Below are 16,017 nucleotides of genomic sequence, written 5' to 3' on the forward strand. Positions count from 1 at the left end.
TGCTATCACTCCGGCCCCCCATTAGCTTTTTCTTAACCCATCTTCTTTCAAATTTTTAGACTTTTTTTTTATTTTGGTCAAAAACTCATTTCTGCTTTGGTTTGTTCCGATAAGATCTGAATCATGTATTTCCATTTATCTTCTCTCATTCTCTATACTTTTAATTGACTCTACATACTAAGATTTTTTTTGAGGGCATTTTAAAGAGAAATTGAAAGTTGAACTTTTACTCACTTAAAAATATATATATATTTGATCCCAACTGGGAGTTCAACATCTCTACTTCAATTTAAAGTGAAATGGTTTGAGGTGATCTTGGGATATGGATTATAGAGAGAGCAAGTCCTGCAGAATGGGATATGGAAAGAGAAAGGAAGGCTGCATCTTCAAGTAATTTACAAATTTGTGAGTGAAATGTTCAGATAAGGATGGAAATAATTTATCTGCCTAATGAACTTTCCTGTAGGCAGATATTTGTCTGGGGAATTTTAGCAAGTGTGAGGTCACAGAGCAGAAGAAAATTCCGCCACATTGTACTTCTTATCATCTAGTTACTTTTATCACATGCAGACACAAAGATACAGACACAGACACACACACAGACACACAGACACACGCACCTCACCACACTCCAATACTCTACTCTTCACAGGACAAAAAAAGCCTTAGACAAGAATACAAATGACAGTTCTTGGGACAGAGAGAGAGAGTACAGAGCATAAATTGTTTGCCTTACATGCAGCTGACCTGGGTTCAATCCCTGGTACCCCATCTGATCTCCCAATCTGCCAGGAGTGACTCTTGAATGCATAGCATAAAGTAAGCACTGAGATTGCCAGGTGTGGCCCCCCAAAGACATTCCAAAATGGTAGTTTTCTTTGTACACATGATCTGAAAATAAACGACTTTATTACACACAAATTTTTGTTTAAACATCATTTTCCCTAGAACTTTCTTATATAGAGGTAAAACTAGAAAACAAACACGTGGAGGTTGGAAATAAGATAATAAGTGTGAAAACATTCTAGAAAGTAGGCAAACTTGTATTTTGCCTAATACTGGGGACATGTGCCAGTGGTGAGAGATGGGTGTTGAAACATTGAATGACTGAAACTCACTATGAACAACTTTTTAACTGTGCATCTCACAGTGATTCATTTAAATTAAAAATAATTAAATTTCCAAAGCAAAAAAATGTCTTGGTGATTTTAAGCAAAGTAGATATCAAACTAAGGAGCACGTATGAAAAGTTGTAAAAATCTGACAACCTACTGACATAATCGGTAGAAATTTCTGGAATTTGCCTTTGACAGATACTAGTTCAACATGATATTTATAGGTTTTTTTTAGTCTGACTAATATTACAATTCACTCATTCTCTTTGAACTAAATAGTATTTTAGTCTTCTTCATAGGCGTTGTCATAATATAGCATCTTGAATTTATTGGACCATGGTACCCATTTTAATGTCAGTACTCTCCAAAGGCAAATTCAACTGATAGTCATAATAAATTGAAATGTTAGTTTGTATCACTTTCATATGCACAGATATATAAATACACAAATAAAAAGTTACATAGCAATGAAAAGCAGTTTAGCCCCACCACAAATAAAGGGGATAAAAATTTGAACACGAATTTTTGTTCGTTGTTCTTTGGGGTTTTGCAGGGCATAGGGTAAGAGTTTGGGGGTCTCACCTGGCGGTACTTGGGGCTTATTCCTGTGTCTATGTTCAAGGAATACTTGTGGTGGTGCTTGGAATTGAATCAGGATCTATCATGATAAAGGCAAGCACCTTATTCCCTGTTCTAACTCTTTGGACCCTAAAATTATTTGACACTCTGAAGAACTATTTTGTAGTTGGTGAGAAAATTTGAAGAGAAAAAGGCCTCTCATCTGCTGGATTGGAAAGCCATCCAGAAATTGTTACCAGTAGCACTGGAAGAGTGTACACATATACGATTAACCCTATAATTATACTGTAGGTATGCAGCTTGAAGACAGCATGTGGGGATTAAAAAAGAAAAAGGTTTCCTAGGAAGCACCATCATCTTAGCATTATTGTGTATTTGCATTATTATTTGCATTACAAAATAAAGTATGTGCTTTCAGAAGGAAAATATTAAATTCTGATATATCTGCAAAGATAATTTGTTCATATGTGATTTTGAGGACAAAGTATCGGGGCAAAGTCTCAACACAAAGTTATTTAACTTTGACAATGTATAAAATTGGATGTTTCATGATGTTAATTACATTCATCATAAGCAAGACTTGTAATTTATTAAAAATTATTGAGCTAACTATTAAGGTGATGCAATCATATTTTCATACCTTTGAAGCAGATAGTTTCTTTCGTAAATGCAAAATGAGGTAGAATAAAAGAGAGACAAATATAGCTCAGTGGTAAAGTGTTTGCCTTGCTTGGCTTGTATGCATGAAACCCTGGGTTCAATCCTTCAACCCTGGCATCGCACAGACACAGAAGTCATGAAGCTTTTATTGGATAAAGAAGAAGAAGGAGGAGGAGATGCAGAGAAGTATCTGATTTGCTGATTTGGTGGGGGGCACCTATTCAACCTACTTAAGGGTGAGAAATCTCAATGCAGCCTAGCTAGTTGGGGATTAGCTGATTGAAGAAATCGCCCTTTTGCTCAAGAGAATGATTTATACTGTAAACTTCATCGTGCATGCAAATGATCCAAGTTTCAGTTAGTTGTGAGAGCAGCACCGGGGCTGAGCCTCGAGAGTTACTTCATCAAGTGTGTTGCATTTTAATAGCTGTGCTGTCCAGACTTATGCATGTGATTCTAAAAATATATTTACATCATGGGTTTTTCTAAACCTTTTATTTTGTGCATATAATTCTAGAGAACATATAACAAGGTAGGCTACTATTACTAACTGAAGAAAATTTAAGTTCCCTTGTTTCTGACTTAACATTAAGGTGTGTTCTAAGAACATCTTGTATTCGAAATTCCATCTCCAGCATAGTATGAAGAAAAGGTTTTCATGAGCATTATGTTTTAGTAACTTGTGAACAGGCTTTAAAATGCAAATCACTGAGTGCATATTTCAAGTTTAAAAATTAAGGCATTTTTCAAATGCAGATTTATAGTCATGTAGGTGGGATGAGCATTTGGAAGAAAAATGCATCATGTCGGAAAATAATTGAAATTGTGTCTGAAAGGTTCCTGAGAACAACCTTTTTATCTCTGGCTTAAATAAATACTTGCCATTGCAAAGGCAGATGTAACTGTGCCTTATAGCTCAAGTGATCAGTAAAAGTAGACAACTGACTTCTTCAAGGAGTCTTGATTTTATGTGATTTGATCAACTCATGGAGTATAAATTCTACTGCAAGAGCTAAACATATGCACTGGCTTATCAGAATTTCTGTATTCCGGGCATCTGGTAAAATATGTTCATGTCATGGGCTTCTTTCAAGTAGTGTTTATCATCATCTTGCTGATTGCCTAATATAAGTTTACAAGCAGTCTCCTAGGTGCACTAGTACATTACAGCTCTCCCACAGATATCATAAACAGCGACATCGTTGGTAATGAATGTCAGAACCATACCAGCCAAAGCATATATTATCCATCTTCATGTCTCACTGCTGACACACAAAGTGAGGAGCTCATTCCAGACCCTATCATCAAACACAGTTTTCACCAGTTAGTTGCACAACGAAAGCATTGAGAAGTCCAAACAATCATGAAGACACACAATCTATCTCTTCTTAAAACTGTATCATTGTCCCAATATTTTCTTGTATTTCTCAATGTGTCGCCTACTGTGAAAATATTTGACAGCGTAGTATTTTGAGTTTGGAAGGTCTCTTGAGGAAGCTGGTTGAAAGATTCAACTTTTCAAATGTAGAAGCTAATAGTAAAGGAATTAAGACAAACTTAAAATCAATATGATAACTTATAGCATATCTAGAATATCAAGTAGAATATTTAGTATTTTAGTCCAGGGCCAATGTCAGGAATACTGACTGACCAGCTTACTTTCCCAGTATATTTAGAACAGCCACATTTCATTATATTAACCACTGAGTCCTCTTCTCTTCCTTCTTGGCCTTCCATCTGGCTTTGCCCCTTTCTTTTCATCCCCTGATTTCCGTCATTCCCTGCCACATCCTCTTTTTTCCTATCTTTTTTGCACCTCACATCTCTCTAACTTTCTTCCTCCCTATCTCCTTCCATTCCTCCCCCTCTCTTTCTCGGGTCCTTCTTCATAATCTGTTTTACCCCAATGCCAATGTAATACTGTTACTTAGTCATACTGTCACTCCTCCATATGCACTTAGTGTATACATGGCATTTGTGTGACATCTTGCCTTCTTGTAAACCTTGTCTTTTTTGCTCAAATGTTGATCAGGGAAAGTAGCCATATTAGAGTTGGTTATTCCCTGCTATTCACCAATTGTTTGATTCTTCTGCCTATATATTAGTATTTATTAAGAGCCAAACTGCTCATAAATATTTGAAACATGATTGATAGAAATGCTCTTTGGGGACTTTTCGGGGATAATACAAAAATATATTCCCCTAGAGAACACTTTTAAGGAAATGTATTATCTGATTTAGATTGAGTAGTTTGGTTTTCATATTCATTATCTAATAGCTTATGGATTACTGAGAACTTGAATACACTCGAAACTGAGTAATAATAAAATATTGATATTGACATTGATGTTCATATATATATATATAAAAAGTCAAGCCTGCCATTATTTGTTAATCAATATAAAAAGCATCACTTCTAATAAGATTATCTCTTTGTAGAAAAGTGCTAGCAATATTTTCCTTTAGCAGATATAAAACCAATTATTAAGCACTTTCCTAACTGTATGAGTTAGGAAATCAGTCACTCTATTGTGATATTAGATGAGTTCATAGATAAAGATAGTGATGATTCTAAAAATAAAGTTAATCCAGAGTTGTGAATTGAGGGAAAATAATTCTGAGTATACAACTTATTTTCTTATTATTTATAAGATATTTATGATATTTATAATTGCATTTACAGTAGATATAATGTATAGACTATCAAAATTTAACCCATTTTCAAATATATGAGGTACTTTAGTTCATTTTACCAGTTTATTGTTGGATTGTACAAGCCATTGGCAAGTGGGATAGTTCAAATACAGTGCATTTGATTGATTGGGGGGGAAACGAGAATGGTTCAAAGGACAAAATAATCTTTGATTTAATAAAAAGTAGTGGAATTATTAAAGGTGTCCTATAGACAAGATCATGATGAAATACTTCTCAGGGACTAATTGTATTAATTAATTCCTAATTGTACTACATTTTATAAAACTTTTACTTGGGCCAGGAAGACTACAAGGATTAAGATACTTGCCTTGCATCCTGCATCACTTGTATCACTTGTCATCTTGTTGATCTTCGATTTGCTCAAGAGAGCACTAGTAATGTCTCCATTTGTCTTTGCTGCATGCTACTGTAGCCCAATGATATCTGCTATCTGCAGGAACAGGAAGAGCCTGAAACCATACATTCAGGATTTTGATGAAGAAGAAGTCTGACCATCTCCTTGGTGGGCAGCCATGCGGTCTTTTGACGTCCCCTTGAATCCAGTCGGTAACAACTCTAGCCAGCGGTTGTCTCTTACATGTCCAGCCCATCTGATTTTTGATGCCTTGACAAATGAGACAGCATCCCTGATTCTTGACCATCAATGGAGGTCAGAACTCCGGATTCCTTCTCTCACTTGAGTGAAACTCCTAGCATAGCTCTTTTGATTCCTCTTTGGGATACCCAAATAGTGTTCTCATCCTGTTTGCATAGGGCCCAGGTCTCTGAGGCGTATGTTAGTGCAGGAAGAACAGTGAAGTCAAAAACATGTGCCTGGAGCCGGAGGTTCTTTGTCCTCTTAACCACTTCTTTAACACTCTTGAAGGCGTTCCATGCTGCTCTCTTCCTCCTGCGCAGTTCTAGCGCCAAGCGATTACTCATGTTGAATTCTCGACCCAGGTACATATAGCTGCTGCATTTGGAGATGTTCATTCCATTGAAGGAAATGGAACATCAGGGACTAGTTTGTTTTCCATAAACATTGTTTTGCTGAGATTCAGCTGCAGTCGATCTTTCCACACTTGCGGTCGAAGTCAGGCAGCATTTGTGCCACTTAGCTAATCTTTAGTGTTATAAGAATGAAGTCATCAGTGAAACTAAGGTGATGTAGTTGCTGACCATCTATCTTCACTCCCATTCCTTACCATTCCAGTCATTGCATGACGTTCTCGAGGGTGGCACTGAAGAATTTTGGTGAAATGGTATCACCCTGCCCAAACACTCTCTTTATATCAATGATCACTTCCTTGTAGAATGGCGAGATCCTGGTGGTGAATCCGCAATACAGCTCACAGAGGATCTTGATGTACTGAGTTTGAATGCCCTGTTTAACTAGGGCTTCGATGACTGCTTCAACAGAATCAAAAGCTTACTTTAAATCCATGAACGTTAGACAGAGCGGCATCTTGAACTCTCATGAAACCTCAATGAGCTTGATCACTGTGTGGATACGGTCAATCATGCTGAATCCCCTTTGGAACCCAGCTTGCTCGGATGGTTGTCCTTCATCTAGAGTTCTGCCTATTCTATTCAGGATGAATGGAGTGAACAACTTATAGATGACAGACAACAGGCAGATTGGGCAATGTTGCCAGTGTCATGAATGTCTCTCTTTTGTACAACAGAATGGTCCTGCTGTTTTCCATTGGAATGGAACCTTGCATAAGGACAGGTAGTGTGTGAAGAGTCAAACCAGTGTATTGACGAGTACTGGTGGCAGATTCTTCAGTTGTTTGGGTCTGACCTTGTCTGGACCAGGTGCTGTATGTGTCTTTACTGATGAAGTGGCATGTTGGATTTCGGAAGGGAGAACGTTGGGAAGGACATATCCATCCTGGGGAATTTGGTATGTGGGCAGGTGGATGTGGCTGTTGAAGAGATCCAAGTAGAAGTCATGAATAATCCTCTCCATTGTCCTTCTGGAAGATGTGATAGATCCATTAGGACCTTGGGGGCAGTCATCTTGGTCTTGTAGTTGGCAAAGGACAGGCGAGCATTGCGAATACTTTTCTCAGCTTCTGCTGCATCTGCATTGGCCAACACTGCTGCTCTTCTGCCTTTGAGGTCTTCCTTTATCGCTTCTCTGCAGTTTTGCGAGCTTGGAAATTAGCCTGTGGTTGCCTTCGGCTTGTGCCAAACCACATTGGCGAATGAGCTCAAGAGTTTACAAAGAAAGGAGTCTATTTGTGGCTTTCCCACTCTCGGCATTCCTCGCGCAGTCATGGAGGTGCTGAACCATTCGATCTTATTCCTCGTTAATGTTGTCAGTGACAGCATCTGCCCACGTTGCTGAAATAGTGCCAAAGAGCTCCCTGTTGGTGGTCATTCTGGGAGTTCTCTTCTTAAATTTAAACTTTGCAGACCTTTATCCACCCTCTTTGAAGTAGAATTTTGCATGGAGGAGATGGTGGTCCGACCCTGTTTGGAATTTTGGGACAACAGCAACATCGGTCAGGCAAAACCTTCAATTGAATATGATGTGGTCAATTTCATTGTGGAACTGTCCACAAGGAGACTCCCATGTCCAACGTTTAGATTCAACATTCTGGAATTGTGAGTTACCATGGGTGGTCTTGTTCGACATGATGAACTCAGTCTTTTGCCCTGTTCGTTTTTTCCTAGGCCTTGGGTCCCAATGTGGAGTTCTTTGGATGATCTTCTCGGTCCTATCTTGGCATTAAAATCTCCAACAATGATCTTGTAGAAGGTGTGTTCTTCTTTATAGGACTTCCCTAGCTCCATGTAGAACTCCTCAATTTCTTCTTCATCATAGTTGGATGTTGGTGCGTAGATGATGAAGATAGAAACTGCCCGTAGTGAGCCACATCTATTCAAGTGTAAGTGTCCAATTCAGGTTATTAGGCATTCAAATGAATCAATGCTCATGGCCAAGTTCGTGTTGACAAGGACACCGACACCACAAACCCCTATGTTGTCGCATGTTCCGAACAACAGTTCTTCCCCAGTGTCGAAAATGGCATGATGTGATCGATGCCTTCTGGTTTCAGTCAGACCAATGATGTCATACTTGATCTTCTGCGCTTGCACCATCAGGTCCAAGATGGATGCTTCCGATGCCAATGTATATGTGTTGAAAGTACAGACAGTCATTTTAGTCTTTCTTTGTTTTGGCAGTCTAGTTCGTCCCTGAGATTTTATCAACCTCTCCTTGCTCATCATTCTTAGTGCTGTCATATTGGGGGCTCTTTTGGTGTCAGGCAAATGAGACCAATTATTGTTACTGATTTTGGCATATTGAGTACGAATCCTGCATAGCCTGATTCAAGTGCCCAGCACCTTGCAAGATTCACCCAAGCACCACCATGTCTCACTCATGAGCACTGAGCCAGTTTATGGTTCAGAAAAACATAAATGAGATAAGATGATATAAAACAATAAGATTTTACTCTTTTTGTGATTATTATCATCAGAAATCTACAGGTTAGAAATCATCTTAGTAACTCATGAGACATCTACAATTCTAAAGCAAAAGACATCCCACTCAGTGAAGTGTAGTGACTGTGGAATTCTAGCACCAGAATTACCTTTACCGCAGAATTGTACCAGAGAAGCTGGTTCTTTGGTGTAAAACTAGAGACTTTTAAAGCATATATTTATATTGGGGGGAAAATCTATTTGCTAAGGATATAAATTTACATTATAATTATGTGCTATCATTAAAATTATTTTATGAAATTTCTTGGATGCAGTAGATGAATTCTCATGTGATAACAAGGAATGAAAATAAAGAAAAAATAATACACATATTTGTAGTATTAAGATGGTCTGAAAATGACTTTAAGGTGATTGATAGAGGAAATTAATACGTTGAAATGCTGCTTTTCAAGAAGTAAAAAGAGGGGCCGGAGCGATAGTACAGCAGTTAGGGCATTTGCCTTGCACGAGACTGACCTGGGTTCAATCCCCTGCATCCCATATGGTCCCCTAAGCACTGCCAGGAGTAACTCCTGAGTGTAAAGCCAGGAGTAACCCCTGAGCATTGCAGGGTGTGACCCAAAGAAAGCAAAAGAAAAAAAAAAGAAGCAGAAGCAGAAGAAGAAGAAAGAAAAATTAGTGTACATGTTGAATCTTTTTTTTTTCAGGATAAAAGATGATGAATGATATATCTGTATATTCACTGTCACTGTCACTCTGTTGCTGACCAATTTGCTCGAGCGGGCACCAGTAACGTCTCCATTGTGAGACTTGTTACTGTCTTTGGCACATCGAATATGCCATGGGTATCTTGCCAGGCTCTGCCATGCGGGCAAGATACTCTCGGTAGCTTGCAGGGCTCTCCGAGAGAGGTGGAGGAATCGAACCCGGGTTGGTCGTGTGCAAGGCGAATGCCCTACCTGCTGTGCTATCGATCCAGCCCCTGTATATTCACAATGAACCTAATCTTAGAATGAATTCAGGAAACAATAAATTCAGTGTATTGTATAAATAGAAAATTATTAGTATCTAAGTTAGATGTTTTTGTTTCTCCTGTCAATTATAGTTATTAAAATTTATTAGACTTTCTACCTTTTCCTTATCTTATATGTTATGTTGTTAATATTTTATAGTAGTTTCCTTGCATACACAGAAACTCTTCATTTTAATGCAGTTTAATATGCCATTCTTTTATGAAATATTTTTGAAAAAATTATCCGGACCATTTTAAATTGATAAACATTTCTCCTTGAACATTTTCTGAAAATTTTTACTTTTCATATTTTTCTACAAATTCATATGGAATTATATTTGTTCTTGCTGAAGTGGAAGTCTAGGTTCTTTGATATAAAATTTGATATTACTTATGGATATTCGAATAATCTATTATATGTATGTTATTCTTAATTGTTCTTCATTAATACCTATTTCATATTCAGTGATTATTTATAAATAGACATACGAATTCTGTTTTATTTCATTGATTTATTTCACTCCCTCTTTTTTTTTAAGTCACCATGTAGATATTCATGGTTAAGTTTTAGGCATAAAATGTTATAATACCTATCTGTTGGGATAGCTATCCCTCCACCAACGACCCCTCTTCATTTATCTCCCAGTCATCAATCTGCTTCTAGGAGAGGGTATGTCTCAAGATATTCAACTCCATTGTATTTACCTGAGGGCCTGCTTTTATTTCTGTACCAGGCTGTTTTAATTTCTACCTCACTGCAGTACAGTTTCTCTATCCTTCCACCAAAACAAACTCTTTTGATTAATTTCATTTTCTGTTAAATCTTTATATCAGATATTCTCCAATTTTGTTATTTAAGGATTATCTTCTCAAATTTTTGGACATTCATACACTTAACTGATAAAATTACCATTCCAATATTGATTGATGACAAAACTTGAAAATAGCCAAATAATTTGTTTTAATTTTGATTGGTATTTCATTTAATCTGTATGTTACCTTAACGAGCTGATAAGAAAATAACAAGGTATTTTTATTCATAAGCAAAACATAGACTCCTAATTCTTTAGGTTTTCCTTAATTACTCACAGTGTTGTTATACTTTTATGCTTTGAAGGTTATATTTTTAAAAATTTAAAATAAAGAGCAAAAGATAATAAACCTCATAATATGTACTACTAATTGTTTTTCATAAGAGCTAATGTTTATTGACAAATTCAGTGTGTCTGACATTGTTTTGTTCATATTTGCATATTTCATTTTAACTCAATTTTGTGAGTTATACTTTTATCATCTCCACTAAATTAATATAAGTGTAGAGATTACATAACATGCAAGTATAGGTCACAGACTGACTAGTAATTAGCTCAAGACCCACATCTTGATCTAATTAATCACAAAATTAATGGTTGATAAACTACAATGTCTAATATTCAGTAGCTCTCCCTCATATTTTTATAATGTGAACTATGGCAAGAGTTTGTTTTCAAATGTAAATTCTTAAAATTTTAATTTATCAAAATAGACAAACTTTCTGATAAGAATGCATTTGAAAATGTAGTGTGTTAAGGAATGGCAATTGGATTGTTAAATATACTAGCCTTACTTTCCAGTTACAAAACGCACAAGTATTTAGACTTCTCTTTAACTTAAAAATTTTATATATAGCATGAAAATAATAAAATGTAAAGCTACTTTCATTAGTATATATATGTTAACATTGGGCTGGAGTGATAGCACAGCGGGTAGGGCGTTTGCCTTGCACGCAACCAAACTGGGTTCGATTCCTCCACCCCTCTTGAACAGCCCAGCAAGCTACCGAGACTATCTCACCCACATGGCAGAACCTGGCAAGCTACCCGTGGCGTATTCGATATGCCAAAAACAGTAACAAGTCTCACAATGAGTTGTTTCTGGTGCCCGCTCGAGCAAATCGATGAGCAATGGGATGACAGTGATACAATGATATATTAACATTATTGAATTTTAGTTGCAAAACATAGTTTGGATTTGTTAAGTGGAAATTGGCAAGCTTAAAATTAAAATGCCAAACCAGTTGCTTTTGATCTAGTGATCATATATCAATGATATGATCACTAATAACTAACAGTTTTGCTTTAAATTCCTTATCCTTACTGACTCAGTAATCACCAATTATTCCTGTTAACTAAAATAAAATGTCATGTGTACATAAATGAAAAAAAGAAAAAACTCTTTTTTTTCTCAAAAATTAGTTTCAAAGCTGTAGAAAGGAAGAAGCTATGACAGTTCTTAGCTGCTTCCTTCCTCCCCCAGTAAGAATTTTGGCTTTATACAATTTTGACAAGTAGGATCAATAGAGAAGAAATTTACATTTGAAGTAACAATTAACACAAAGCATTTTTCTTTCAAGGAGCACTTGGTCATTTCAAACATTCTGGATAAACATGGATGAAAATGTATTTAGACTTTGAGATCTGAGGCAGGATGCAGTGTTAGTGAGGCATGGAATTCAAGAGATAATGATTCATCAGTCATAAAATATGCTCTTAGAAGGATGCCCTGTTTAGTTGTTCAAAATCTGGCCTGCTTTACTAGAACAGTTTTCACATTTTAGCAAAGGCTGGTATATGAATGAAACATAGATATAAAGGGGGTATCTCAGGGTTTATTGGAGTTCTAGTTTCCTTTTTTCTGTCTGTTTTCTCTTTATGAGTCATTGAATAGGAAGTCTCTTTGAAAGTTCACTTATGCCCAGATTTTATTTCACACACCCAAACTGGGTTGGTTTGGAGAAAGTTTTCTGTTTATGTAGAACTCAAGTTTTCCATAAGAGTCTCTACATAGATTTGTTTATTTCCCCCATAATCTCCTGTTTCACTTGTTGGTGTTAAAGAAAAAATAGGGGTTTGAAAAGAACCAGCTAAAATCCAGAAATTAAATTTCTATAGCTTCATACCAGTGCCCCAGGAAGAAGAAACTAACATGTCATTAGAGAATGCTTTATCATGCTTGTATCTGCATTTGAGAGAAAAAAAGGGAAAAAGAATTCATGGGAGATTCATTAATCATAAGGAATTTAACATTTACCCAGTAGTCAAAATGGAAAATTGTGACTTTCTGTTTTTTTTTAAGTGATGGGCTTTGGAGACTTGATCATTTTTTAACTTTCGACCTGCTTTTGTGTTTTTAAGTCTTCGCTTGTACCTGTATCACATTCGTTTTGTTTCTTTGCCACCCCACCCCCACTGCTCCCCATTTGCGCACACACAACCGTGAGCATGCGCACACACACACACGCACACACGCACACGCACACACACGCACACGCACACACACGCACACGCACACACCTTCCAAGTTGAAAGAATTATTCAATTGATCAGTTGTTTGGTCTTCTTTTCTGTTTGTTCCTGTGGATTCAACACCTTGCAAAAGTTTGTTTGACCAGTACCACACAGTGTTTGCTTTTCGGAGGGTGGGAGTACTCCCAAGTGGTGCTCAGGATACTGCAATGAGACACACTTGGTGAGATTTAGTCAATAAGATTGAACTGCTCAAACACTGGGCAAAGTTAACATTATGATGTTGCTTGGGTCCAGCTGTCCTAGGATCACCAGAACCAAAACTAGTAGTACTCAGGGTACTGAGTAGTTGCCCTGCAATGTTTGGACTTCTCTGCAGTGTAGAGACCACAGAGCAATCTCCTTAGTTTCCTGAGCTCATGTTTTAATTTGTGTGGTGTGTGTGTGTGTGTGTGTGTGTGTGTGTATTTAGGGAAAGATTCCTTTACTGTTTAGCTGAGGTCACTAACTCTAAGCTGTCACAAAGTTCAGGTTCCATCGATAAATCTCTAGCAAGATTCACAAAGAAAGATAGAGAGAAAACCCTAATAAACTGAATCAGAAATGAAAAGGAAACAACAGAAACTACAGAAATTCAGAGGGTCCTCAGGGATTATTTTGAGAGGCTTTATGACACGAAACAAGAAAACCTTGAGGAAGTGGATAAATTTCTGGATTCCTATAACCTCCCAAGGCTGAACCAAGAAGATATAGAATACCTGAATAAACCTATTACCATCAAGGAAATTGAAAAGGTAATACAAAGCCTTTCCAAGCACAAAAGTCCTGGCCCAAATGGATTCACTAGTGAGTTCTTCCAAATCTTTAAAGAGGACTTACTCCCAATCCTCTTTAAGCTTTCCCAGGAAATTGAAGTATCAACAATACTTCCAAACAGTTTCTATGAAGCAAATATCACCCTGATACCAAAAGCAGACAGAGATACCACAAAGAAAGAGAATTACAAGCTGATATCTCTGATGAACGCAGATGCTAAGATCCTCAACAAAATATTAGCAAATAAAATCCAACGACTCATCAAAAAGATCATACACTGTGACCAAGTAGGATTCATCCCAGGGATGCAAGGATAGTTTAACATTTGTAATCCAATCAACATAATCCATAATATCAACAAAAGAAAAGATAAAAACCATATGATTGTATCAATAGGTTCAGAAAAAGCATTTGAAAAGATCCAGCACCCAATAATGAAGAAAACTCTCAGCAAAATGGGCATTGAAGGAACTTTCCTCAATATAGTCAAAGTCATGTACCACAATGGCAAGTATCATTTTCAATGGGGAAAAACTAAATGCCTTCCCTCTAAGATCGGGCACAAGACAAGGTTGTCCACTTTCTCCACTCCTATTCAATATATTGCTGGAAGTACTAGCCCTAGCAGTTAGGCAAGAAAAAGATAGCCAGGGCATTCAGATAAGAAAGGAAGAGGTCAAACTATCACTATTTGCAGATGACATGATACTATACTTAGAAAACCCTAAAAATTCTACAGAAAAGCTCCTAGAAACAATAAATCTATATAGTAAAGTGGCAGGCTACAAAATCAACACCCAAAAGTCCATGGCTTTCTTATATACAAATAATGAAAGAGAAGAAAGAGACATTAAAAAAAAAATCCCATTCACTATAGTACCTCATAAAATCAAGTACCTTGGAATCAGCTTAATCAAAGAAGTGAAAGATCTGTAAAAGGGAAATTACAAAACACTACTTCAAGAAATAAAAGAGGACACTATGAAATGGGAGACACATCCCCTGCTCATGGATAGGGAGGATTAGCATGATCAAATTGGCAATACTGCCTAAAGCACTATACAAATTTAATGTGGTCTCTATCAGGATACCCATGACATTTTTTTTAAAAAAATAGACAAAATACTCCTGAAATTCATATGGAATAATAAACCCTTATGAGTAGTTAAGGCAATCCTTGGGAAAAAGGAGATGGATGGCATAACCTACCCCAACTTCAAACTATACCTCAAAGCAGTAGTAATTAAACAGCATGGTATTGGGCTAGAAACAGACTCACAGACCAAAGGAACAGAGTTGAACATTCTTTCATAGACAACCAAATATATGACCACTTAAACTTTGATAAAGGAGCTAGAATTGTGAAGTGGAACAAGGAAAGCCTCTTCAACAAGTGGTGTTGGGAAAACTGGATAGCTACCTGAAAAAAAAAAACACCTCTGACCTCTGTCTAATGCCAGGCTCAAAAGTTAGATCAAAGTGGATTAAAGACCTTAATATCTGACATGAATCCATAAGGTAATAGAGGAAAATGTAGACAGAACCCTTCATGATGTTGAAGCTAAAAGCATCATTAAGGATGAAACACCACTGACCATGCAAGTAGAAACAAACATAAACAAATAGGACTACAACAAACTAAGAAGCTTCTGCACCTCAAAAGGAACAGTGACCAAAATACAGAAAGAGCCCACAGAATGGGAAAGAATTCTTACCCAACACCCATCTGATAAAAAAATGAATATCCAGGATATACAAGACATTAGTAGAATTATACAAGAAAAAACCTCCAACCCCATTAAAAAATAGGGAGAAGACATGAACAGAAGCTTCCTCAAAAAAGAAATGCAAATGGCCAAAAGTCACATGAAAAAGTGTTCCACATTACTAGTCATCAGGGAGAGGCAAATCAAAACAACAATGATATATCATTTAACACCACAAAGACTGGCACACATTCAAAAAACCAAAAACAACCAGTGTTGGAATGGATGTGGGGGGGAAAGGGCGCTCTTTCACTGGTTGGTGGGAATGCCCACTGGTCCAGCCTTTTTGGAAAACAATATGAACAGTCCTCCAAAAACTAGAAATTGAGCTTCCATAAGACCCTGCAATACTACTTCTGGGAATATATCCTGAGGGTGCAATAAAACCCCCACAGAAATAACATCTGCACCTCTATGTTCATTGCAGAACTGTTCACAATAACCAAAACCTTGAAACAACCCAAGTGCTCGAGAACAGATGACTGGTTAAAAAAATCTTTGGGGGGCTGGAGTGATAGCACAGCGGGTAGGGCATTTGCCTTGCACGTGGCTGACCCGGGTTTGATTCCCAGCATCCCTTATGGTCCCCTGAGCATGGCCAGGGGTAATTCCTGAGTGCAGAGCCAGGAGTGACC

The 16,017-nt window shown here is 37.2% G+C and overlaps 1 protein-coding gene across 2 annotated transcripts in view; it reads left to right on the forward strand.

Moving 5' to 3' along the window:
• The window catches only part of GPC5 (glypican 5), a 1,500,378-nt gene that overhangs the window by 1,157,240 nt on the left and 327,121 nt on the right, over positions 1-16,017 (forward strand). The window contains exon 8 of one of the 2 annotated variants that reach the window (XM_055145996.1): positions 7,731-7,815. The exons of the other annotated variant lie outside the window; for it this stretch is intronic. Within the exon in view, the coding sequence (XP_055001971.1) occupies positions 7,731-7,789 (59 nt within the window). The 3' untranslated portion in view covers positions 7,790-7,815. The remainder of the gene's footprint in view (positions 1-7,730; positions 7,816-16,017) is intronic. 2 annotated transcript variants of the gene reach the window in all.

The sequence above is a fragment of the Sorex araneus genome, chromosome 1 (assembly GCF_027595985.1).
Source record: "Sorex araneus isolate mSorAra2 chromosome 1, mSorAra2.pri, whole genome shotgun sequence".
NCBI classification, from domain to species: domain Eukaryota; kingdom Metazoa; phylum Chordata; class Mammalia; order Eulipotyphla; family Soricidae; genus Sorex; species Sorex araneus.